General features: G+C 41.3%; 1 protein-coding gene across 5 annotated transcripts; it reads left to right on the top strand.

Annotated features, from left to right (window-relative positions):
* Positions 1-1,187: 1,187 nt before the first annotated feature.
* On the top strand, positions 1,188-23,669 carry LOC103180067 (paired mesoderm homeobox protein 1). 5 transcript variants are annotated; one of them, XM_042335336.1, is made up of 5 exons: positions 1,188-1,319; positions 1,924-2,374; positions 8,071-8,246; positions 13,677-13,852; positions 22,801-23,669. In XM_042335336.1, the coding sequence occupies exons 2-5, from the start codon at positions 2,122-2,124 to the stop codon at positions 22,937-22,939; spliced, it is 744 nt and encodes a 247-aa protein (XP_042191270.1). In that variant the 5' UTR covers positions 1,188-1,319; positions 1,924-2,121; the 3' UTR covers positions 22,940-23,669. The 5 variants fall into 5 exon arrangements, with proteins under 5 accessions (XP_042191270.1, XP_042191271.1, XP_042191269.1 ...); XM_042335337.1 differs by lacking the exon at positions 1,188-1,319 and adding an exon at positions 18,922-19,025 and having other exon boundaries at positions 1,654-2,374; positions 22,801-22,864; XM_042335335.1 differs by lacking the exon at positions 1,188-1,319 and having other exon boundaries at positions 1,654-2,374.
* Positions 23,670-26,237: the final 2,568 nt, after the last annotated feature.

Here is a 26,237-nt window from a genome sequence, read left to right as displayed (position 1 = left end):
TGGAGGGAAACTAATGATGAAAAAAAATGTCTACTCCCGTCTCAGTTGCCTTAATTAAATGCATGGAAAGAACCGAGAGAGCCTGACATCTGGTTTCAATATGGATCTCTTTGATGATCAAGTGTTCTTTCCCCATATCAGGGCCGCTGGAAGTAATGGGATGTCTATTGCAGTCTCCTACCATTTCCACACATGCACTCGCCCTCACTCACTCCTGGAGGGATCTGCTTCCCGGAATCCTCACGCAATCGCTAATGAGCACCGCGTATTGAGAAAGGGGAGCACTTATAGGGTGTCTTATGGGGCAGTGTCCTAATATAGAAGAGAAGCGGACTCGGACGCAAAGTTATAAAGCAATGATTACACGTTGCAGGCACCACACACACACACACACACACACACATCCGCACACGCGAAAAAATACTGAGCCCTTTGCCAAGTGAAAAGTAATGAAACTGCATTTTAAGCAAAAAAAATGCAATATTTCTACCAATTCTTTAAGCACCTTTCTTTCCCGTATTTTTTCTTCTCTATCTTCGCTGAGCATAATCAATCTCTCCCTCCCTCCCCCTCTCTCTCTCTCTCTCTCCCTCTCTTGATATAATCTCCTGCCTACATCATCCCACCTCGCTCATAACACTGTGATTGCGCGTTTAATAAGTGGTGCTCTGATCACCCAAACACAGCGCAGATTGGCACATCTTTAAATATAATGGCAGTTAATAGACCTCCAGACACTTCTCTGCCATGCAATTCCTACCGATTAGCATCCACTTGCTACTTAAAGTCGAGTTGACGCTGGTTATGTAGGTGAACACATAGCCATACCCTCTTTGTATTATTCCTTTGTTTTTGCCTGGAATAAATAACCATTCAACTAAGAGCATGAGGTGGATTCCCCCCCCCCCCCCCCCCCCACCACCCCCGCCCCCCACACACACACGTTTAATGTTTAAAAAAAACTCCATCGAATCGTATTATAAAAAATATGCAGATTAGTTCTTCAGAGGCACAGTCTGGAACGGACTACATAGAGAGAGAAAACGCGCATTTCTTTGATGTATTTTGCTAGCTGTCAGTTACCCCTTTCTATTTTTTTCCAGATAATTACGTCTTATTACGAAATACAGAGGGTTTAGGAGAAGGAAGGAGGGAGCAGAGAGAGGTGGGGAGGAAACAGAAGGCAGATCACATTGAGTGAGCAGAGATTTCCTTGAGTCGCCCTAATCAAAGTGGTGGGAGTGCTGCTATTGGGAAGAGGGTCTGTGGAACATCAGAGCTGGAGAACACGGGGGGTTTTGCCACGTAATTATATGCTGGTATTAACAGAATCTAGTCTCCCTGGGGTCGCCAATTTCTAATTTATTCCGCGCAAACCAGTCCCTGGCCTGCACTCCGCTCGCTGTCTTTTGAAGTGCCAGAAGAGGTTTTTTTTCTTCTTCTGTCTCTCTCCTCCTCCCCCCCCCTCCCTCCCTCCCTCCCTCCCCACCCCCCGCAATAAGAAGTGCGGCACACTTTAAGCGCCTTAAGAAAAAGTCAGCAGAACTCTTTCCCCTTCCGTGTGTGTGTGTGTGTATATGTGTGTATGTCTCCCTCTCTCTTTCTCTCCCACTTTCTCTCTCTCCCTCCCTCCCTCCCTCTCTCTCTCCCAGCCAGAGTGAATTGAAGAAAGCTCTCTCTCTCTCTCTCTCTCTCTCATACATCTGTAAAACATCATTCTTTCTTAAACTGATGTCACGTACGTGAGTCGAGAAGAGGAAGAACAAAGTTTTTCTGCAAGTTTTTTTTTCTCTCCCTCCCACCCCCTTGAAGCTGAGCGATGTAACTGTTTGCCGGATGACAAAAAAAAGTTACCAACTTTTGTTTGCGTGTGCGGGGGGAGTGAGAAGAGAAAGTTAACTTTTTTTTCTCTCTCCACAAAAGTCAAAGCTTCTGTGGCTGTGCGTTTTGCTTGGAAATCTACTCCGGACTGCGTTTGCCTTAAGCTGGAGAGGAAAACAAGGGCGCCGAGGAAGGAACAAGTTGATAGAAGTTGTGCGTGTGTGTGTGTATATATATATATATATATTATATATATTATATTTTTGTTGCGGGAGGGGAAAAAATTTAAATATTTGAGCCATGACTTCGAATTACCCGCATGTAATGGACAGGCAAACTGTGTCTGCTGTGCCCAATCGTTTGGAGAACTCTATCACGGCCAATCTCGACAATTTACAGTCCAAAAAGAATTTCACAGTCAGTCACCTGCTGGACCTGGAAGAGGTGGGGGACATGAACCTTCAGCAAGCCGACGAGGGCGTGAGTGAGGCGGGCAGAAAGCTACTCGAGTCCCCGGCGGCGACCAGCGGCAGCGACACTCCCCAACAAGAAAGTAAGTGGGTTATTTCTGTGTGTGTGAGTGTCTGTGTGTCTCTCACTCTCCCTCTGTGTTGGGGTGAGTGTGTGTGTGTGTCTCTCTCTGTGTTGGGGTGAGTGTGTGTGTGTGTCTCTCTCTGTGTTTAGGTGAGTGTGTGTGTCTCTCTCACTCTCTCTCTGTGTTGGGGTGAGTGCGTGTGTGTGTGTCTCTCTGTGTTAGAGGTGAGTGTGTGTCTCTCTGTGTTTGGGTGAGTGTGTGTGTGTCTCTCTCTGTGTTTGGGTGTGTGTGTGTCTTTCTGTGTTTGGGTGTGTGTGTATGTGTCTTTCTGTGTTTGGGTGTGTGTGTGTCTTTCTGTGTGTGTGTCTCTCTCTGTGTTTGGGTGAGTGTGTGTGTCTCTGTGTTTGGGTGAGTGTGTGTGTCTCTCTGTGTTTGTGTGTGTATGTGTCTCTCTGTGTTTGTGTGAGTGTGTGTGTGTGTGTCTCTGTGTTTGAGTGAGTGTGTGTGTGTCTTTGTGTGTGTGTGTCTCTCTGTGTTTGGATGAGTGTGTGTGTGTCTTTGTGTGCGTGTGTCTCTCTCTCTGTGTTTGGGTGAGTGTGTGTGTGTCTTTCTGTGTGTGTGTGTGTCTAAGGATAGAAGTGGGAGAGGAATTTCCGAATGGGACAAGGATTTAACTAATCGGATTATCACTTGCAGTCCCAGAGTGGAATCGTGCCATTAACACTTATGTGCAAAAAGTCTCATGGAATAATTTGTTACCCTCCAAAAAAAAGAGCAGCGTTATTGCAACCGCCTTTTTAGTGGCTAAATAATGCAAATAGGATTTGGGAAACGCGTGGGGGGGAGAGAGAGCAAAATATTCAGATACTGTAAGCAATTTTGAATAGGTTGACAATGTAAGGGGGTTAACTGTTAACACGGGAGTCGCTGTGCTGTGTAACAAAGCAGAGACAGGGCTGTTGCGAGCAAAACCCCCATAAAACTTGCATAAAATGCGCCCTTTGCAGTTTACGAATGCAGCACTAGCGAAAGCGCTAATCTTTTTTGCAAATCAAGAAGTAAACCTACGTAAAGAGAGAGAGAGAGAAAGAGAGAGAGAAATGGGTAGAGAGAGAGAGAGAGAAGAGAGAAAAAAAAGCAGAAGGTAGATGCATTAAAATACTTAGCAAGACAACAGAGGGATATAGCGACGCTAACCTTTTCCATACTGTAAAGAAGCATTGCAATGTGTAAGCGGGCAAAGCCAGACAGACCTCTAGACAGGCAGATTATCCAGGCAATTGGAAATATCACGACGGCACGTGTTATGTCGGGAACAGCTTTTATTTATTATTATAACAAATTATTAACTATTATAATTATTCATTATTATAACAGCTTTTATTGAAGTGGAAAATCTTCCAACACACACACACACTCACACACGTACGAGGTTAGTTGATGCAAATACTTGTCTTCGTTAAGAAAACCAAGGCTGGCGATATTAGTGGCATCCCCCCCAAAAAACACGCGTTTCCATTAAAAGTCAACGAGTTGGATTCGATAAAAGCGTTAACGTGTTCAACCCCCACCACCCCCACGCCTTACACACACACACACACACTCCCCCCAACACAGCAACACTGGCCGTGACAGCTGATCCGCTGATCCGATTAGTTTGATGAATCGATTTGCCATGCACCAGCGATAAAAGATGACGCTTTTGTCCTCAATTAATCATTGTTAACCGTGTAAAGCTAAGGAAACATTTACTTTTAATTACCCCCACGGCAGCACGTCAGGCCACAACAATCTCTCTTTGCCCTCCTCTCCCCTTTAACCCCCCTCCCCAAAGAAAAAAAAACACAAACTGATCTGTATCCCCCCCCCCAACCACCACCACCCACCCCTATTGGAAAAGTTCAACTCAAATCCATTTCGGTTTCAAATGCTTCCCAATATTCAAGAGCACACGATCTAACACACAATGTGCATTGTGTAGGATTTATGCATCATATTGATGCAACACTCTACATACATTTGGAGGATTTGGGGGCCAAGGCGATTGGAGGAATTATCACCCTCTTAATAATGAGTATGGAAACATTTCATTTGCTTCAAGTCCCCCACCCCCAAAACAAGAGGCTTCTTAACACCACAAAACACGCAGGGTTTCGCCCACCAAATCAATTCATTTTACAGTATATTCTGCGAAGCGCCTTGAGACGTCTCGAAGACGCGATAAGGCGCTATATCGAACGCAAGGATTATTATTAACCCACCTAAAGGAGGTGGCGGGGGGGGGGGGGGGGGGAGAATTTATTGAGCTGTGTTCTGTCTCAGTGATGGCAACAGTCTGCTCATAAAAGATAAGGGGGGGGAAGCGAGGGAGGGTTTGAAGCGTGTAAAATTCCCGGCTTCTTTCATCCCAGCGCTGGAGAGATAAAGATTGTTAGAAGTTCCCCGACAATGTGGGGTTCAGAGAGGTTTGATGCCATGTCTGATTGATGCGAGGTGTTCAGTGCATGGCCCTCTCTCTCTCTCCTCCCTCCACAGACTCCGACTGACCATTAGATACGGCTCAGGGCAGAGCCTGAACTCATCTTCCCCCCCCCCCCACCCCCTCACTCCCCCACCCCTCGTTTACCCTTTACATCTCTCTCTGACAGCACAGCAGATGTGAGTCGGCGCCGGCGAAGCGGAGACTCAAGTCTTGTTGCCCTCGTCTGTGAATCTGCCCCAAGCTATAGCCTTGCTCCAAGCTGACATTCCCCAAAAACACCCACTCCTTCCCCACTTATAGAACGAAACGCTATTCTTTTTTAAAAAAAATATATATAGCTGTCAGTTTCCACTACCTTTAAACCAACCACCCAATTTGCAAATACATTTCAATTGCTCAGGCCCACGTTTCGTTTAACAGCGAGTTTATTGCACTAAAGTGACCCACTGCAGGACAGGGCGAGGAAGAAAGAGAGAGGGAGCAAGTAACGTTTGCAAAGGCATGGAATTAACCGTATGAACGGGGGGGGGGGGGGGTGGGGAGAGAGTTGAGGAGGAAACTACTCATCTGGAATATAGACTGTAAAAGGAAAATTTGAGCCGGGGATTTGCGGAAACGTAACCCAGTCAACATACAGAGCCACTCCCAAACAACCCAGTTCAGCTGAAGTTCCAACTCAGTCTTAACTCACTTTCCCGACCGATATTTCAGCACAGCGAATTTCACAGAGGCTGCAGCCCCAACACAGCGGTTGTAAATTTAATTTAATTTTATGAACGTGCACACAAAAAGGAGAGTGGGCGTTCAATACACATTTTGTTGGGGGAAGGTGCGTGTGCTTGTGTGTGTGTGTGTGGTGTGTGGGGGGGGGGACCTCGAGGTAGAAAGCATTTTCTTTAGCAGAAGGGTTAAACTAAACACATCTCAAAGTAGTGGGTGTCCAGGTAGATTCTGTGACTGGCTTTAACACCCTACAGAAAATAAAGCTGTGTCAAACACATATATACCTCAGACTAGAAACATGATGTTGCTTACCTACCTACAGTGACACCCTCCCTCCCCACTTTACAGTGTGTCCAAATATCCTATTTGTGGATGGTGGGACAGGATAAATTGTTTGTTTACATCAGGGAAGGATGTCATTTAACAACCCACTTCACAGCATGTATTGCCCCCTCTTTCCATCTGTGAATAATTATTTAAATATGAACGTTTGATAAAGATTTTTTTTAAATAAAAAAAACCTACTGAATAAATCTCTCAAGTCTTTCCTCCACCTCTGATTTTTTTTAATATAAAAATTAATCTATCCGGCTTAAGGTATTTTCCTGGAGAAATCAAGTTTGGATTTTAAAGAACCGAATATTTATATCACAATCATAGATAGAAAAAAAAGGGGAGAGAGAAAGAAAAAAAAATCACACGTAAATATTGAATGAAGCAAACGGTTGCATCGCGCAGGAAATAATTCAATATTTAATAATTAATTACACTTTATTGATTTTCAAATTGGGTTTCGAACTGGAATAGGACAAAAAATGTACAGTCACTTGCCGCCTGCTCTCCCAAACGTGATGATGCCTTTAAAATACAGTATGCAACACACACCCATCACATACAAAACAGTAATTTCTTAAGAATAGTAGATCTCATATCTGCACCACACAATATATAATGAAATATATCATGCGTTGGTTTCCTATTGCATTGTGAAGGTACAGTAATGTACACGGTCGCATAATTCGTGGGAAACTAGCTCTCAGTTCAGGTTTATTTGGCAATTTCAAGGTTGCCTTTAGGTATAGAAATGCACATCATTCACTGTGGGACATTGCTGTGCGCAAACTGGCTGCCGCCTTTCGCCCACAAAATGCAGTGAAACCAATTCCCAGTACAGTATATCTTGTGAAGCGTTTGGAGACGTTGTGACGACGTGATGAGGCGCTCTATCAAAATGCAATTATTATTATTATTATTACAAATCAGCGAGCGCCAGACCCTCACAAAATAGGTTATCTCTTAGTATTGTATATGGAGTTAATTCACATGGCGACGCGTCCCTTCATTGGGAACTGTTGAGCCATTGAGACTCACTGTTGGGAGAGCCACGTTCCTGCAGCAGTTTAAGCCGCTTTTAACAACTGTTTAACTCACATAAAACGCGCTGCAGTGACTGGCAAACTCTCTCTGATCTCGGCGCAAGTTTCCTGTGTTAGGAAGTTCCCCTGCAGCGGGTTCAGTTCCATCTTATGGCGCTACTTGAGGGCAATATTTAGGCTCTCAGTGCGATTAAATCCCCTCATCAATCAAATACAGTCACAGGCTTTGGAAACGCCATTTACAGAGACAAATAGACCGCTGTTATGCGCTGTTCCTTTTAAGTGTGTGCGGAGTGGGGGGGGTGGGGGGGGGGGGGGGGAGTAGGAAAAGCTACAGCGCAAAATGTCACAAGTATTCGAACAGGAAAAGCACCGACTATGTGACCCACTTATAAATGCACAACATGCACACACACACACATCTGCAGACACACACACACACGCTCCTCCGAGGCGCTTGGAAAAGCAACGGGAAGGGAATTCATCTGCTAAAGGCAAAGGACACCAAATCAAGGGAGAATGTTGCAAACGCGCAGCTTTCGTAAATCGCTGTCTATCGAACGCTCGTCAGGTTTGGGCAGTGGTCGCTTCACCCTCTCAAAATGTGTGTGTGTGTGGGGGTGGGGGGGGGGGGGGGGATGCTGTAGAGAAAAAGAGGGAGAGAAGGAAATCGAAAAACGCATTCTCACACACATATATTATATACACACATGTTGTGTATAAATAAATAAGTAGAAGCACGTTTCTGTATGTTTCCTGATAACTCGTGGGTAGTTGAGTGAAGTCCATTCAAAATACAAGTTACACGGGGAAGGGAGTTGGATAAAAATGGGGGGGGGGAGAAAAAACACCATTTCAGGTCCTATATATGAAGCCTCCATAAGTCGGGATCTTGCAAGTGCTGTGTGTCAAGTGATCCGAGTTACTGTACAACAATAATAATTCTGGCATTTACTGCTGCGCCTGATCACAATAATATGTACAATGAGTGAATGTGCACTTGTGTTATTTCTCTCCTCTCTCTCTCTCTCTCTCCCCCCTCCTTGATTTGTTTTCTTCGAGTGAGTGCTGACCGATTAAACGGTGCGTGTAATTGTTTTTTTTTAAAAAAAATTTATGATGGTTGCGTGCAGGTGATAAAATAATCACAGAGCAGAAGAAAAAGCGGAAGCAGAGAAGGAACAGAACCACATTTAACAGCAGTCAACTGCAAGCGCTGGAGAGGGTGTTCGAGAGGACGCATTATCCCGACGCCTTCGTAAGAGAGGATCTCGCCCGCAGAGTGAACCTCACCGAAGCCAGGGTGCAGGTAAGCAGCTTCATACCACCCCACCCCTCAGAAACACTCCAGATAGATAGCCCGTTTGCCCATTTATTTACTTAGCCCTGGTGTCTGATACATGCGGAGACCCACATATAATATATATATATATGTGTATACATACACTATATATAAATAAAAAAATCCTTGCAAGTTATCACCGATCCACCAAGCTTGAGTGTCCAAACCCAAGCCAACCCACTTGCCTACCTACATACACGTGGAAACGCCAGAGAAAGAAGGTTTGCACGGAAGCCCACGTATGCAAGGACTGTTTGAGGAGGTATTTTCAAAGGCTATATAAGATGCGTTTTATATCATCAGAAATTCACCAGCAAGCACAACTGTGCAAAATGCAAGGATCGATTGATATATATATAACAGAACTATATATATATATATATATATCAAGCCGTTCTACTACCTCACACCTGTTTTGAGTCTCTTATTTGCCCCACCTTATCAAAGCCTTCAGGAAGTCAATACATATATTTTTATCTCTCTCTCTATATATATGTATATTTTAAAAACTCCTTGCCAGTTATCACTGATCTGATTGCATTGGGCAGGGAAACTAATTTTAAGGGGTTTCCGTTCCCACCTTTGTCCATTTCCGTCCACTGTTTATCATCCATGGGGTAAAAACACAACACACGCTGTTGTTGGCAGTGTACAGGACACTCACACCCCCTCCCTGTAAGGTTGACGAAAACCACAGAACAGGACGTGCCGCCGGGGTCCTGTTATCAATTAAATAAATTATAGCTCCAAGTGGTTCTTTTGCACCGACTAAAATGCAATCGCTGCTCTTTATTGAAAAAAAACTTAAGCTGTTTTAGTGGTTCAGTCCTTCAGAAAGAAAAAAAAACTCCATTGGGTGGAACATAGCGTTCAAAGCACACGGTTTGGAGATGAAGATTGGCCGTTGGCGCAGGAAATATTGGCTAAAGGGACGTGCAGATTCCTCGCAAAACGCACTGCTCGCGGGAACGTGCGTTTTTGCAGTCACTATTCGTTTGCCGAAATGTGAATGCACCCTACACTTTGCCTCCAGGCTTTACCTGTGTCCCATCCAACCTCCCACCTCCCCATTCCCCCCTTCCCATTAATCGTCAGCCTTTCCAACAACACTCACCTTTCCAATGAGAGATGGCAACATTGGGAATGTTACCGGGTTTGCTGTCTGTCAGGGGTTTTGAGAGTGGTTTAGGTTTGCACATGTACGGTTCTGACCCCCGGAGAGTGGCCCGTGTTGGGGTTATGTCTACGGTGTCTTGTGAGCAGAGGTTAGTTGTGTTGGAGGGAGTGTAGACATGTCAGAGCAGCACGTGAAATCTACAACTGTTCGCCATGTAATCCCACTGCCCTGAAACCCTGCGTGTAAAATAAACATCCCCATCAGATTGAACTACACTTTATTGCAGTCACAGCCAAGACTGAGACGTTTAACGGGGTCGTATTTTGCTTTCTGATATGGTTGGGGTTTGGCATAAATCTCCCCCCAATGTCGAAAACAGTCACCCAGACTGACTCGATGTACTTTTTTTTGGGGGGGTGGGGGGTGGGTGGAGCTTGCGAGTTTCATTAAAAGTCACAACCTATGCATATTCTTTCCAATTTGCTGGAGGTTCTTTAGGAGATCGTCGCGACCTTCATTTTCGGAGCTGCGACCTGCTTTTCGCGTGGGCAGGACTCGCAATTCAAGTGTAAAAAGCCGCATTCGTGTAATCTCAGCGCCCCCTCTTCAACTCACATCAACCGCCTTTCAGGGCGAGCTGTGATCCCCCCCTCCCCAAATGCACCAAGGCTCATGGTGGGTCTGTATGTATGGCATCTTTCCTCTCCCCCTACTCAGCACCAAGCGAAATGGGCTGAGTGAAACCTCCACCCGAGTCTCGATCTACCGAGATAACATTTCAGAGTGTGCGGGACGTGTCAAATTGCTCAGTTCAGTTTCAACTCCGGAGCTCTCGGTCCTGGAGAGAGTTGACAGAAAGTGGGTTTCCCAATTCACAAGGATCGCATCGAAGAATTTGCCCAATTCTCTACACTCTGAAATGTTGCCTCGCGTGGATACAAAATCTAGTCCCAGGTGAGATGTGTGCCCACCTTTATTCCGCAACAGAAAGTGTCTTTCGTTTGCAATTTGCATTCACTATATAAACAAGCGAAGTAAAGCCTAAATTATGGATGTCTACTCTGATCTTGAAATCCAAATCCTTAACTGTCCAGAGCTTTGGGACGTCCTCCCCATGTGAAAGGCGTTATACAAATGTATGTGTTGTTGCAGTGAAGTCTCAGGCATAACGACCCACCCAATTCAATCATTCCAGCCCATCATCATCATCATCATCATCATCATCTAGAAACTCAAAAGGCTTTACAGTAACTAATCAAGTGAGCGACCCATTTTGTAGCGAAATAAGCTACATTAACCCGACAACTATTCCCAGTGTATAAAACAGACAGCGAGTATCCAGGATAAGGATGAATATACTACAGTGTGGGCAATGGAGAACGACTGGGTGAAAGGTCAAATGGGATCATTTCGAGTGGAATTCGTGCACAAATTGCTCAATCTTCCAAGTTTTAAAGTGGGATGTTCAGGGCTAAAAGCGTAGGATTTTGTTTTGAGATTTGAGGGACTGGTCAGATCCCTGCGGTTAACACCAATGAAGTCGGTATAAGATCATTAGTAACAATAATAAGAATATAATCGTCCTGACAGCGCCCTTCGCGTGGAGGGGATGTTCCACAAAGCTGCACAAGTTAAACTAAACTGCACTGTGGGCGGTTTACAAAGGTTGAAATGCACACCTGGTCTCACCCAGCCCCAACATTCAAATAATAATTAATTTGATAGAGCGCCTTAATACATCGCTGAGACATCTCAAAGGGCTTCACAGAATATACTGTGAAGTTTATTAATTTACTGTATATTCTGTTGGCCCAGGCAAGTGATAAACACCATTGCATTCGATAGTAGTCCCTATAATATAAGAACATAAGGGTTTGATGGGGGTTGTGGGCAAGCCCAACAGATTTGCACACCCTAATGTGCCACAAAACCACGAAGGGGATGTCCCACACGATCTGGTTTAGTGTTGCCCAGGACACCGGGAGCGACTGTCTGCTCTTTGCGAATGGGCGTCAAGTGTGCGACGAGATTTCGGGTGAAATTGATGCAATGGCCTTTGGAAGGAGAACCACCTTTAAAACTGTTTTCCTCGTTGTTCTCCGGCAGGTTTAAAAAAAACCTCCCGAAGTGCACATTTCTGTTGGGTTTGGAGTAGAGAGGGAACACCAGTCTCCACCGAACAAGTGACATGTCGCTATTAAGCGCTGAGCATCAAAACAGAGGTTCAGACTGAGCAGAAAGCTCCATCGACCTCTCTCTCTCTTCTCTCTTGAAATATTACTGTTTATTCCATATCTACATCCACCTCTTTCTCAGATAATCTGTATTTAAACCTGCTGCAGCCAAGCTCCTTACTCCTCAATGTGCACTCTCTCTGGATTCCCAATTCAAGCCTTTTTTTCTTCTCAACGTTTAATCTCCTTTTTTCTTTAAACGTTTTAAGTATTTTTTTTTCCCGGGGAGGGGAAGAGAGGAGACTTCTCCAGCCCAGTATTATGCGTCTGTAACAAGTATTGTTAGACAAACGGTGTCTCTTTTGAGATGCCTTTCTGAGAAGCTGCAGCAATAATGTTTCGCTTTCGCTGTCTTGTCTGTTGAAGAGAAACATTATCCGCTAATAAAAGGTCGAGTTTTCTTTGGCGAAACGGAGGACGATCTTTATGTTTATCACGGCGGGGAAAGAAAAGGGGAGTCACTGGTTTTTTTTGGGGGGGGGAGTGGGGAATTTCAAAAAAAAAAGTGGAGAAATTGAAAATAGCCCGTTTTAGATTAAGTGCAGGTTTCCGCAAACTCACTGAGGAGACTTGGAAATAACTCACAGTCAAGTGGCCTTTCATGTGACTGCGAACTCTCTCCCTCTTTGAAGTCTGGGCACACATATTATGTTGGAATCATTGAGTGGGGCTGTTGTTTTCAGGCTGTGTTAAGAGCTGCTCAGCCCGGCAGCCCCCTGTGTGGGTGTGGATGCGCTTCTCAGAGGGAATGCAATTTGCAAATCGCTGCCAGTGCTAATTCCCGAGTTAATCAACGATTCCAACAAAGTTTTGCACCGATGAGCTGTTCGCCTGTCGCACGGGAGATAACGTGTCGACGTTCTCGATTAGTGCTCAGGTCAACGTAGAACGAGAGGGAAAAAAAAACAATCTTTGATTACCAAATGCCTTTACACCGCACTAAAACATCTGTAGCGTTTGTAAACACCACACGCGGTCGATAATCTTGGTTTGTACCAATACACTAACTCATAACCCTATAGTGTGTGTGTATATATAGTATATATGTGTGTGTATGTATGTGTATATATATACACACACACATACATACACACACATATATACTATAGATTCTAAAAAAGACAAGACATCTATTAGATTGCACAGAATGGTGGAAAATTCAGTCTTAAATTTGCAAGTTCCTTTTCCTCAGTGGCTAAAAGTAATAATACCTGCATGTGATATAGTGCCTTGTCGCTTCGTGGCTACACTGCAATGTGGATAGACTGTATTTTTTTTTCAACTTTCTTTCAAGTTAAGGGATTGGGAGCTTTTTGCATTAACGCACAATTTAATTTTTTTGAGACAAGTTGGGAACTGGATGGACATCTTACAAATGATTTGGGGGTATAGGGAGGGAGATTGAGGCAGGTAAGCGGGACTGAATTATTGCTCTGTCCGAGAGCTGTCAATTTCTGCCTTCGCTAGAGTTTTGAGGCTAAAACTAAGTGGAATTCGGGAATTTCAGGCGCATCCCGCTTTGCTGTGTGAAACTCTGCCCTTTCACCTTACTGTTTCACTTTAAAACAGTCAACGCGTTCAGAAACCATTGCATTTTATGGAATTCACTTTTTATATAACAAAGTGAATGTTTTACATCAAAACTATTTAACACTACCATCCCACAGTAACAAGCAAATTATTCTTTTCAATTTACCTTAGCGTTTCATGGAGTTGGGGATGGGAGTGTTTTTTTTAAAATTCCAGAGCATTTTTTGCAAACAAGTGACGTGACACAAAATAGTCACACACTGAAGTGCTTTGAGATATCTGGATGATCTGATAAGGTGCTATATCAACAGGCAAGGATTATTCTATCATTACTTTGCCTGTCAGATTTTATTATTATTAGAATTGTATCATTCCCCTTGTTGCAAATTGAGAAGAGGTTTGCACACACCATGAACCAAGTAGATGCAGGAGGAGTAGAAATCGACAAGAGACTGAAAAGATGAAACGTTACAAGATTCATCCTATTTTTTTTCTTTCTCTCCCCCCCAAAATCAGGTTTGGTTTCAAAACAGAAGGGCGAAATTCCGGCGGAACGAACGAGCCCTGTTGGCCAGCAAAAACGCCTCCATCCTCAAATCATACAGTGGAGAGGCAGTGGAACAGCCCATGGCCCCACGCCCAGCGCCCAGGGCACAGGACTACTTGTCTTGGGGAACCTCATCTCCCTATGGGTAAACATCTATTGGTAATATAAACGTCATCTATAACCTCACCAATTGTTAACACAGCACCCATCCATCCTGAATGTGTAGCACCCCACCTCACCCACCCTTCCACCTGTCCCACACCTCTCCATGGGCAACACTAATAGAAATGTAATTGGAAAACCTTATGTAGATACACACACCATCGTAAAATGCACTTCCCACAGCCCATGACTGCTGATCCTACCTTTCAACTATTGTTTCTACCAGTTGCCCTGGTAAGAAAGCAGTTATAAATGAAATCACATTATATGTGAGGAATACTAGTTGGTAATAGCAGGGAAAAGTGTAAAAGAGACAAGACATGGAAGATGCCTGGGAATGATAGAATTGGATTATATTATACAGAATAAGTGGTGTGGATGAAAGTGAACAGCATTCACAATTTGAGACCACAACTGACAGAGATTCAGATGATAAGTATTTAAAGTTTACAGCCTTGAAAGCATATGCTGCTATCCCTCATTTTTATTTTTTATAAGTATATATAAAAAAATAGGGAAAGTATAGTGCTCAACAGCCAACACATTTGTGATGGTACGTCTTCTGGTTCTGGTCTATATCATTGAAGGAGATTTGGGAGGAGAGGAGAAGATGGGAAAGGAGGAAAGATGAGAGTATCTTGCTTGATGCACACTGAAATGTCAAAAGGAATCCCTTTTTTCCCCCATCCATTTTTAAAAAAAAAAAACTTGCACATGGTAATTGTCCTCACAAGCACTTTTCTTGCACTGCACTAATGTTTGTGCATTGATACATAGGGCATTGCTTAAAAAGGAGTTACCTTGTTCAGTGGGAATGGTAGATTAGAACAATGTCAGTCATGATATTTTTATTATTCTCTACCACAGTTTATAGCAATAGGAAATGCAAAGTAATTGCCACACTTTCAAATGCTTGCTTTTTAAGCGTTTTAGTTTGTGGAGTTTGGAGTCATGTTCAGTGGCAAACAAGAGGTGAAAAATATATAGGTTCAGATCCGGTTTTGCACTTCACAACAAAGGTAAATGATCAGACATGACATGAGGTCAGTGAGTGCAGAGTGCAGTTGGTGAAAAGCCAGTCTGAAAGGATTCCAGCAGTTTATAAAGAAAAATCTGATCCAAATCTCCAAGTTTGGGTTATAGCCATCAATTTGTCCCCAGGTATCTGCTACTTCTATTAAAAAAAAACATTTTTATTGCATTTTACATAGAATATACTGTTTCACTGAACTAGCTTCAGCGAAGCAAAATGCTGGGTGTTTGCCAATGGGATAGTGACAATTCAACGAGTTTGGCTTGGGAGTTTTCAGCTTCACTGTGGGAATATGCTACAGTAGAATTCAAGTGGTATTGAGCCAACATTCCTGTTTTCTTTTGAAAGCCAAGCTAAAATTTGGACTATAGATTTCCCTTCCTAAAAGAATCTCAAGCTATAGCAGTGCAAATTACAAGCGCTCCCAGATGCTATCGTGTGTGGAGGGTGCCATATACAAACTGCAAGTGGTTGCAAAATGCAAAGCACACTGTTTCCACTTTGCAAAAAAGTCTAAAATATTCTGCAATTCAATCACTGAAATATCTCCAATCTTACTATTGATGCGAAGTCCAGAAGAAGCCATATATATTTAAAATTATCATTAATGGTCAAAAATTATACATTGCAACCTTTCTAGATCTTTTCTGGGGTAATTGCATTCAGTATTTGGCTGGCAAATATGTGACAATTCATCCAATGCTAACCAGGCACCAGTCCTACTTTCTCAAAATGTATTCTTTGTTAACGAGTGGACTCTTACAATTCCCTCTGTAATCCTTTAGATCTAAAGATTCTGGTGAGATCCTGGTCAGTAGGTAGCTGACAGTACAAGATTGGACTTTGTGCTTAGTTCATTAAGTGCTGAATGCCAGTGTGTCGTTAGAGAAAATAGATTACAGTACCAACATTTGTTGCGTGATTGCACCGCTTTACAGCTTCCCCTCCCCATTTAGTCACCTGATATTTCAGATTGAAAACGTCTAAACTTTTAAATTAAAGGTCCCCACAGAAACAATGCTTTATAAAGAGATTTTATGACCACTTGTCAGCATCATCCACTGGTGCTGTGTTTTAGACTTTGGAATAATGTTGTTGGTTAGATGTAGTCTGGATGGAAGGCATTTTGTAGTGAGCACACTGCTAATACAGCACTAAGCTCTGTTATGGAGGTATGGTGAACAACAAGCTTCCCAGATCATCATTACCCACCGTGAAGTTGCTGGAGTGAAACGGGAGTTTTATGCAAGTGCTTTCTTCCAGACTGCCTCTAACCAGTAGTTTTAACAGACCTCAACAAGTGCATTAATCTTCCTTTATAATTGTGTTGCATTTTAGTACTAACCTCCTCCCTTGAAGGTGATATCCAAATAAATATGAATTTTAGTGTACAATGTTGTACAAAAAACAGTAGAAAAAGTATCACACCTCCTGATTGTATATAATCCTGCTCATTTATATATGAAACCTTAAACAATGGAAATGTTGAACACAGAAAGTAACTTTTAAAGTTAACATGCATTTACTGCACAAATCTGTCATAACGTTCATAAAATTAAATTCCAGAAAAATGTCATCATTTAATTACTAAATGCGGAGTGTGTCATGACATGATCTGATACCATCAGAAACAAGAATCTAATAATATATTTGGGGCATTATACAATACAGAATTCTCCCTTCAACATTTTTAAACATCTCATACTCCATACAATCGTAGAAACCCACCACAACATAAAGCTTGAAGTATTAGTAGTAAGAAAACCAATTGCTTACCTCACATGTTGCTTCTGCAGATATGGTGTGTACATTCCAAGCAAGGTTCCTCTAAAACTCTTGTATGTAGCTAAGCTGAGAAGCAAAAAAGCACAACCCATTTACAAAGCACTGTGTCCAGGACCTAGACAAATCAAATTTACATCCCGACAACTCATTGTTTCATCCAGTCCCTTTGAGTGCAAACAAAGAGAGTCTAAGGATCTAAACTGCTTCCCAATGACTAGTTAACAGCCTGTAGATTAATAATCCTTGCATTTTATCACATCTTCGAGACGTCTCAAAGATTAGCACAGTCTGAAATAAAATCTCCCTAATGGCCCATTTAATTATTGCAACTGAAGGATGAGACTCTCTCTCTTGCATGCTCGATGGTTTGTTTGTTCCCCTTCATGCTTCTGCCCTGCTGTGCTGAGGCGCCGTAAAATGTTTGCACTGAGAGCCTTGGCAAAACAGCTTCTCAAACAAGACCCTGGGTATTGTGTGAAAGTGGCCCAGGGATGGCATCATCCTTGCGAGAGTGCTTGACCTTCATTCAGTATCTTTCTGCAGTGGATGGCTTAGATAAGCAACAGCTCGTAAAGGGAGAAAGAAGGGAAAGAGGGCATACAGATGCATCAGTGCATATCCCACCACTCCATTAAATGTAATTTAATTCAGACTATTTTACAGAGGACTTTACAAAGTCCAGGGCAGCTCTCATACCATGGGCTCAGGCCCGTGGAATCCATATTGGTAATTTTACATAATTCATCAGTAATTTAAAACGTTTACATGGTCATCCTAAAAACTGATCCTTGCTGTTCGTTTGTGGTCAGTATTGCTCATCTTAACACTAGACACCAAATCTGGCATCACAGCGCAATGCGGATGGCTCTGCACTTGAGTAATGTGGAGCATCCATACACAGTGTTAAGTGCAGTGCTCCACTCACCAGCATTGAAATGTTAGCACCCAATAATGTGAACTCTCTGTGTTCGTGAACAACCAGGAAGCACTTCTGTCTATTTAATATTCAAAAGAAACTAACGCATAGTTCAGCCTGACTGACATTTTTTTAAGATTCAAAGTTTATAAAGTTTACTTTGTGCCAGTAGCAGTTCCACTGGATTTGGTTCAAAGCTTAGATCAGTGTGAAATCATCCTCTCGAGTCTTTTAATATGACTGATCTCTGATCCATAGTGAAATTCTATTTTGCAGATTTGATGTGATCTTTCACATTGAGTTGCACAAAGCCTAAACTAAAATAAACCTATTACATTGACTGCCTTAAGAAGGCATTTCCAAACACTTAATAATCCAGTAGCATATTGGTTAGAGTACTTGCCTCACAAACGAGAGGACCCAGGTTCAATTCCTCGACAGGGCAAAATCGTAAATAAGTTTCCTTACTCTACAAGCCTCTGTTTACCTAGCAGTAAGTAGGAACTTGGCTATTAGTCAATTGGCCAAATGCTTCCGGGGGGGAATAATCCTTTCCAAAAAAAATGTGGTCACTCACTCATTCAGTTTAAAAAGCTTAACAGAAAATCTTAAATGTTTGACAACTTATTGGTGCTTTTAATAAAATAATAAGGTCCAATTTGCAATATTTCTCAAGGAATCCCTTAGAAAGAAACCCATTAAGAGATACTGCAAATTAGATACTACATGTCACACTTCCATGTATTGGAAGGAATCCTCCCAATTGTTTAACTCAGATTCCTTATGAAGGAATTTCATTGGGAAATATCATATAATAGACACCACCCTCTCACACCTTTTGTTCAAAATGTGAAACCCTGAAAATTGCTCACTATTTTATTGTCTGCCACTGCCTTGATAATCATGTTGTTTGAAAGACAATTTACATGCAAATATGATAATTAGCACCGCAAATTGCATTTAACAAAACATGGCACTTTTCACCTCGTTACACAGCAAGTTTAATAAAACCCAGATTTGGTGCAAGCGTAATATGTACTTATTTTAGATTCGTTCAACGGATACAGCCACATCTATTGATAGTGCTGTTGCTTAAGATTGATTTGACATGGGGCAGGGGGAAAGCAGTCAGAATACACACACACACCCCTAGTTATAACCCAATACTGGCAAATACAATAAACAATGAATTTAATCGATTTACGTTAATCATGTAGAAGGATTGTTGTGTAAATAGTCTGATGTCAATAGAACATGACCAATAACCAGTATCTCCTGGGTAATATCCACATTTTCTGTGCACAACTTTTCTGAACAGGCTGTATACACTCGGAGATCAGCCTTACCCTACTGCTAATCACTTTGGCCGTACTTCCTATTGGACTCCATAAGTCCCATCCGCACTTCCTCAGTACGCAATGGGTATGTATCAACCACATCTGCATACACTATACCCATTGCCTACTTATATGGGGTGTTGTTCAGTCACATTCAAGCTATGTGCACCGCTCACTTTAAAAGATTGGATGTTTAGACATGTCTAGGGATATAATGCATGTATGCGACAGCAAAATATTCAGCCATTTAATTTCATTGGGTACCTCTGTCTCATACATGCCTTAAAATTTGGGTTTATTATTAACTGCAATACTTAAAGGGGAACTCTTAAGTCTGGAGAAAGTCTCTCAGTTTCCAGTGGGGAGACTAGGAACAAAATGTACTCCTCAATTTTAGCTTCTCTTTAGGAGAAAGACATGTACAATATATTATATGTATACACACACACAATTTATTTTTTGCCAATTTTCTCCTCTCCTGAAGTATTCACCTACAAATTGTACAGTCAATCCACTTGACAATATTTTCCATGAAGCGCTTTGATACATCTCAATGACGTGATAAGGCGATATAATCAACTGTAAAGATGATTATTATTATGATCTGCTGTCCTATTGGAGTATGGTATAATGGACGATTGCCTATTTTTTGGCACCACACACAAGTGATCATGTGTGAGTTTAGACAGTGGGTGCAGTGCTTACACAATACTAGACAGTGGAGAGCACCAAAGTAGCCATATGTAATCCTGTTCTTAAGGTTGAGGGCTGAAATTTCAACCTAGTGTCAGCCTGAAAGATTATTGTGTCTCAACATTTTAAACGCACAGAATTGTGGAAAATTCAATACTAGTTTGGACGCTTGTACTCTGCAGTTCAAAGACACAAATCAGCTCTCAAATTAAGAAACTTTTGTTTCCACACATAAGTTCACATGATTTCAAGGCATACTGGTTTTGCGGGCTATGATTGAGTGGTTTTCTGTTGTGCATGCATGCGTATACACACACACACACATACCAGTAGGGGTTCACTGGAGTGGGAATTCAGCCAATTCTCTCCCTGTCTATCGCTCAGCCCATTGTAACACACCCAAATGTTATCCCAACTCAGCACAAAGCCACTAGGGGAGCCATCATATACAATTTTTAGGAAAGAAAAGTATCCTGCAAGAGGTCAAAATGTTAATTCAAAAGGACACAGGGGATATGTATAGTCGCTAGCAAAATATTTACACATCACATTCCCATACCGTATTCTATCTTATGATATTTGTGGAGTAGTTATTCATCTGGGAAAAAAAGTTTGAACAAGCATTTTTTAGTGTAAGTGAATTAATTGGTGCCTCTTTGATATCTGTTAAATGCTGTTGAATGTCTGTGAATGGCGCTATATCAAATGCAAGGATCATTGTTCAAACAAAAAATGTTGTTTCAAAGGGAACCATCATTCAATTCTAACTGCACAAACCCGTAGCAAGCACACTTTCTACAGAACGGGTTTAGCCCTTCAAATAATCTGCCAAACTAAGCTTTAAGTACACGCAGCAGGCCTGCTATACAGATGATGTTGGAGTGAGTGAGAGGATACAATACAAAACAAAATTACATTTGTATAGTGCCTTTCACGTCGGGAGGATGGGGTTTCAGACACAGGGCAAAGCATTGTGAAACTACAATATAGTAGAGATTAGGATGATGTATACAGTTGTATCTACTCCTTACGTCTCAGCGATACTGTATCTTTAATGCAATGTACTGATAAGGCACTTCACTACCCCATGTTGGAACCTCTGCATCTCTGGTGATATTTGGGGGGGGAATGGGGGAAGAGGTTGAATATGTGTGGAAAAAATAACATTTAATACAAATTGGCAATGTTTTGTGTAGAATGCACTTAAGAGCTGCAAATGCTGCTTATATTGGCGTTTGGTGGCAAAGACTGGTCTTATAGAGAGGATTGGACACAAATGTTTCCCAGTCAGTGAGGTCAGCGGCTGGCGTGCGAATTGATTTAAATGTTCCATTGCACGACTGTAATCCCTAGTGGATCATACCAAAGAGCCAGTTCCCACTTTTTAATCTTGTTCTTGGTATCATTTGACAAAAGCAGAAATATTAAAATCAACTGTTTGCTTATTGCCTGAGCTCATGTTAATACATAATGGAAAATTTAATCAGTTACTTTAACTGAATTATTGTGGATTAGCACATTAAAGACAAGTGAACTAAATTGATATATAATGTTGAGATCGCAATATAATTAATGGGTTTATTTGTGTTCCACTATTATAGTTACCAGTGAAATTTTGTAGAAATGTAGGAATGTGAAGCTGTTGAATGTTGGATCGTAAAACAAAACCATATTATCCCGGTATATAGGTAGCAGTTCTGTTTGTCTCCGTATTTTTATGCATGGAGAGAAAACCTCTCTTATTGATGTTAATCATAAACTGTTCTATTTGTCCCACCATTTTCTTGCTGTAAGTGAAATCAGTGAAATAATGATATTTACAAAGTCAGGCAGTCAATGTGCACACAATGCATAGGGAGATACATAGGGAGAAATGGAGATTTGGTGCACAAGTAGACTATAGGTGAAATGGGTGAATGCCAGAGAGAGAGGTCTTGAAAAAAAATTGGATGCAGCATGCAGAAGAATTATTTGATCAGAAATTAGTTAATATTATGCCCATGACATCTGTTGTGGTACAATCATGTCTATGGAATAGCTGTCACGTTATGGTCCGTGACTCAAATTATAATATTAAGGTTCAGAGGATGGATTCTTTCTTTCACAGACACCCACACACATACTAATCTCAGGTTCATCTGCTCCTTGTAACAGTTTTTTTTGCTGACAAGTATTATACTCTCAGTAGAGATTGTTTGTTTAGCCAGTGTTGTCTCAGCCAGTGGTGCCCGAGTTTTTATTCAGATTGATGCCAAATCAAAGTACATTTATGGTCAATTTAGCCATTTATTCAATGGGCCAAACAACAAATGGCTTGCTGAATCAATTTTATTATCTATTATTTTGCAAGGATTATTATTATTTTTCTATCAATTCGTGTTCTGTGTGAACTCAAAATAAACTAAAACAAATCTGGGCTGGTGACACCTGTATCAAGGATGGGGTTATTAGGACTATAAAAGGGAAGTGTTTGTGTATTGAATTAAATGTTATAATTGAATTCCCTCGATCGTTGCTCCTCTCTATCAGTCTTTGAATCCTGCTAACACCTGACTATTTTGACCTCGCCCATCTTCCCTTACTCTTCCCATTCCCCCTTCCTCCTTATTTGGTGTCCAACCCCATCATTGTGAAACACTGAGGCAATATCCTTCTTCGAAGGGAGCTATGGAGGAGCGAAATCTTAAACCTTTCCTTACTCCACACGCCTGTATTTACTTAGCATTAAGTAGGAACCTGGTTCTTAGTTTGGTGGATCATTTTCCAGGGGTAATAATCCATTCAAAAAATTATACATAATAATAATCACTCAATCCATGACTTTTTGTGGGGCACTGCTGTGCACAATTGGCTGCCGCGTTTAAGCATTGTTTCAAAGATTGAAAAAATGTGTTTCACTCACAAAATATAGTCAATTCACTTTACAGAATATTCTGTGAAGGGCTTTGAAACATCTGGAAGATGTAAGGATTATTATTATTGTGTCTTGCGAAACGCTTTGAGACGTGCCAGCGACATGTTAAGGCACTATGTCAAATGCAAGGATTATTGTTTTATTATATTATTAAGTAAATACAAGTTGTTGCATTAAGTGTGCTGACATAATCATAGCCATGTTCCATTAACTCCGGTTCTCTCTAGTTCACATTCTCTCTGTGTTTCCACAGTGCAATGGCTGCCTACACCTCCTCATGTGCCACCACTAACCCAGCCCAAGGAATGAACATGGCTAACAGCATTGCAAACCTTCGTCTCAAGGCCAAAGAGTACAGTTTACAAAGAAATCAGGTGCCTACGGTGAACTGAGAGCAGCTGACAAGAGGGGGAGGGGGGCTGCTATGGACAATAAAATGACAGGTCCATACATTTCCTGAGAGCGACTCCCTGCAGCCGACAAGCCTGAGGAACACATCCCAATAAGGAAAAAAAATAACTTAACGAAAGCAAAAGTCAAGAGGCCAAACAAAAAAACATGAACACGCACAAATACTTGATCTGTATAGAGCGAGAATGGTTCATGTGCTTTCTCCCTGTGGATGATTGAGGTACAAATATACTGTAGTAAGTATATTCCAGTTCTGTCAGTCTCTCTCTTTCTACCCCCTTTCTGCTGAACCTAAGATTCTGGGACCAACTTTTCAAATCTATGCAAGACCAATGCTGAGAACCTTTGTGTATGTGTGTATCTGTTTTTTTTTAAAAAACAAAAGGATTTGGTCTCCAGGTAAATGTGTATTAAAGGTATATTGTAATGTTTCTATACAGATTTTACATTTTGTATCCACAAGAAGGTTATTGTTAGCGATTGCATTCTTTTTCTATAGAAGTAAGCTTTGATGAGGCTTTTGTTTTGTTGTTGAGGACATTTTTTTGTGAAATAAGACGACAAATCTAGTTTTCTATTCCGTCTCACGCCTGTAACAACTTTACCGAGTCTTTGAAGAAATGGTTTTGTGTACAATAAACTAGCAAAACACACAAAAAGACGTGGGTTTATATCTGACTAGAAATACGTAAATAAATTATTATGAAAATAGCTCGTGAATTAATGGGTCTTTTTGCAAAGTTAGTATCAGGCTGATACCATAACACTGATGAGGATGAGAAAATGAACACATTGCTATCTGTGTTTGAACTGAGCATGAAACAACACTTTTAAACAGATTTGATTCCAATTAATCAACGTTTAATTTTTATTCTCCTATAAAATATGTTTCTGCAATCATTCAAAGAAACTTTTTTAAATTTGGAGCTTAAAGTAGAACACAGACAACAGGCAGTTTGATATTTGTGTAACTGGCTTTGTTGGGCTGAAACTGTTGTTTCACATCAAGTGTATAATACAAAGATTAGTTCCATCTGTGCATCATTTCTATCTATACATAAATCTAGATACAAATTATTTCAAACTAATTTAAATCATTCTCTAATATGAATCTATATTTTTGTATCTTTATTATCAGACTCAATTTATTAGATCTAGATTTTGGTTTCTATTATGTATCTCTGTGTCTGTTACATTTTATACAAATAGTCATTTTATATAAATATTGGCATTAAGTCCATTTTGTATTAAAATTTTACAAGGGAGAAATTTCACCAGAGTCTAGACTTACTCTATTTATGTATGATTTTGGTGCATCCAGAATTTAGCAAATTGCTGAATTCAGTCTCAACTATAAAGTTGGTTTTCTGTAGTTTTAATTAACTTAGAGAAAAATGGTTTAAAAATTAAGGACTGTATATTTACTTGCCAAATTGCTTTAAAATAGTACATAAATAGAGTAAATCTAGATCCAGGTAATATTTTTTCTGTGAAGCGATTTAAGACGTCTCAACGACGTGTTAAGGCACTATATCAAATGCAAGGATTATAATTATTAATAGGCTTCCAAATCAAGGAAGAATTTAAGAAACGTTCCACAATTCTGCATAATAATCCTTGCATTTGATATTTAAGACAAAATGATCTTACAGGTTGAATATCCCTGAATATAGGAAATCTCAGGCATCAGAGGTGTTTAGAGTATTGATAGGATTGTTACAACTGAGCCCTACAGTAAGTGCAGGTTCTAAAATATCATATTTGGTCACCTGCTCTAACTCGCTCCCTCACAAACATACTTTTGTCACAAATGAATACCAGATCAGTTACTGCATGGAATGTGTTGGTTTCTTGATTTCTCATCTCTGAAAACAATAGATCTTGCTCCAGCCAGGATGCTGCTCAGCTGTGTTCAGGGCTGAAAGCCAATTCTAACATGTTTCTAACGTGTTGCATCAGCAAGTTGGATAGTTTATGCTCAAACCCGGATAACATAAATAAAAGTAACCTTGCCATTGTGCTCCACTTACATATATGTCTATCAAGTAGAAGGCAGGCAATTGGAGTTGAGGTACAGATCAGCCATGGTCAAACTTCATCTGGCCCACCTGCTCCCTCCATAACCTGTAAATGTTATACTACTGAAAGGGAATCACAAAACTATCACTTACACGGCCTGCGGATGTTTCTCAAATAGGGCATCTGGCCCTCAGCAGTCAAAAGGTTGGATCACCCTAATCTAATAGAATGGCAGAACAGGCTCAAGCGGCTAAATGGCCTACTCCTGTTCCTATGTTTCAATGCAAGTAAAAGGCAAGAGATTGCCACATCTGCATTAGCATGTGGACAGCAGCAACATATGTGAGGCCGACTGTACATGTTTGAGAAGCTTCAGAAATCATCAAAACCAGCCTCCAGCATCACCCCAAACATTTTCTCCTGTATGAAACATTTTATAATTGTGTTACTTACTCCCTGGTGAATATTTTGATCTGGATTGACAATGAAACACACATCACTTGGGAATATCCAGCACAGGAGCGGTTCAGATGAAGAAAGCAGCCGCCTTTGGCCCCTTTCATCTCAGCCTTTCAGAATATCCACCCCACAGTCTTCCTGTTACAGCAACAAGCTGCTTCTGGAATGAGTGCAGTGTCCTGCCACACTTCTCTCTAATCGGTTCCAGCCATCAATTAAAGAAATATTTCCTGGTATACATCCCAACATTCCTCTTCACAACTCGCCTTTTCCATTGACTTGGTATATCTGAAAATATTGTTCACAGTTTATTTTCTGAATCCCTATCAAGCATCTTGCATATCTCTATGTTGTTTGGGTTCATAATAATAATACTGATAATAATCTTTGCATTTAATATAGCATCGTATCCCATCGTTGAGATGCCTCAAAGCACTTCACAGAATATATTGTAAAGTGGATTGACTGCATTTTATGGGTGAAAGCAGCAGCTAATTGTACAATGCAATGTCCCACAAACAGTCGTGGATTGAGTGACCAATTTTTTTTTAACCCCTGGAAAGCAATCTGCCAATCGACTAACAACCGGGTTCCTACATACTACTAGGTAAACAAAGGCATGTGAAGTAAGCTTCTTGACACAGGTACTCCATTGGTTACAGCTCTGCCTTCTTCAAGAGTTGGCCTGTGGTTGAACCATTATCATATTTGTACAGTATTTCCATACATGAAATGCATATAGCCTAGAGCCGTACATACTTGGACAGTGCGACACTGAGGGAGAGTTGTAGGTACCATCAT

Source organism: Callorhinchus milii, unplaced genomic scaffold (genome assembly GCF_018977255.1).
Source record: "Callorhinchus milii isolate IMCB2004 unplaced genomic scaffold, IMCB_Cmil_1.0 Scaffold5, whole genome shotgun sequence".
Classification (NCBI taxonomy): domain Eukaryota; kingdom Metazoa; phylum Chordata; class Chondrichthyes; order Chimaeriformes; family Callorhinchidae; genus Callorhinchus; species Callorhinchus milii.
The sequence above is the reverse complement of the archived record's forward strand: the minus strand, read 5'-3'. Positions and strand labels throughout refer to the sequence as shown.

Excerpts from the sequence above, each read along its gene's own strand:
- LOC103180067 (XM_042335336.1), top strand. The coding sequence starts at position 2,122 with ATGACTTCGAATTACCCGCATGTAATGGACAGGCAAACTGTGTCTGCT. Across the intron at positions 2,375-8,070 it reads CGACACTCCCCAACAAGAAA|GTGATAAAATAATCACAGAG; the intron begins GTAAGTGGGTTA and ends GGTTGCGTGCAG. Across the intron at positions 13,853-22,800 it reads GGAACCTCATCTCCCTATGG|TGCAATGGCTGCCTACACCT; the intron begins GTAAACATCTAT and ends GTGTTTCCACAG.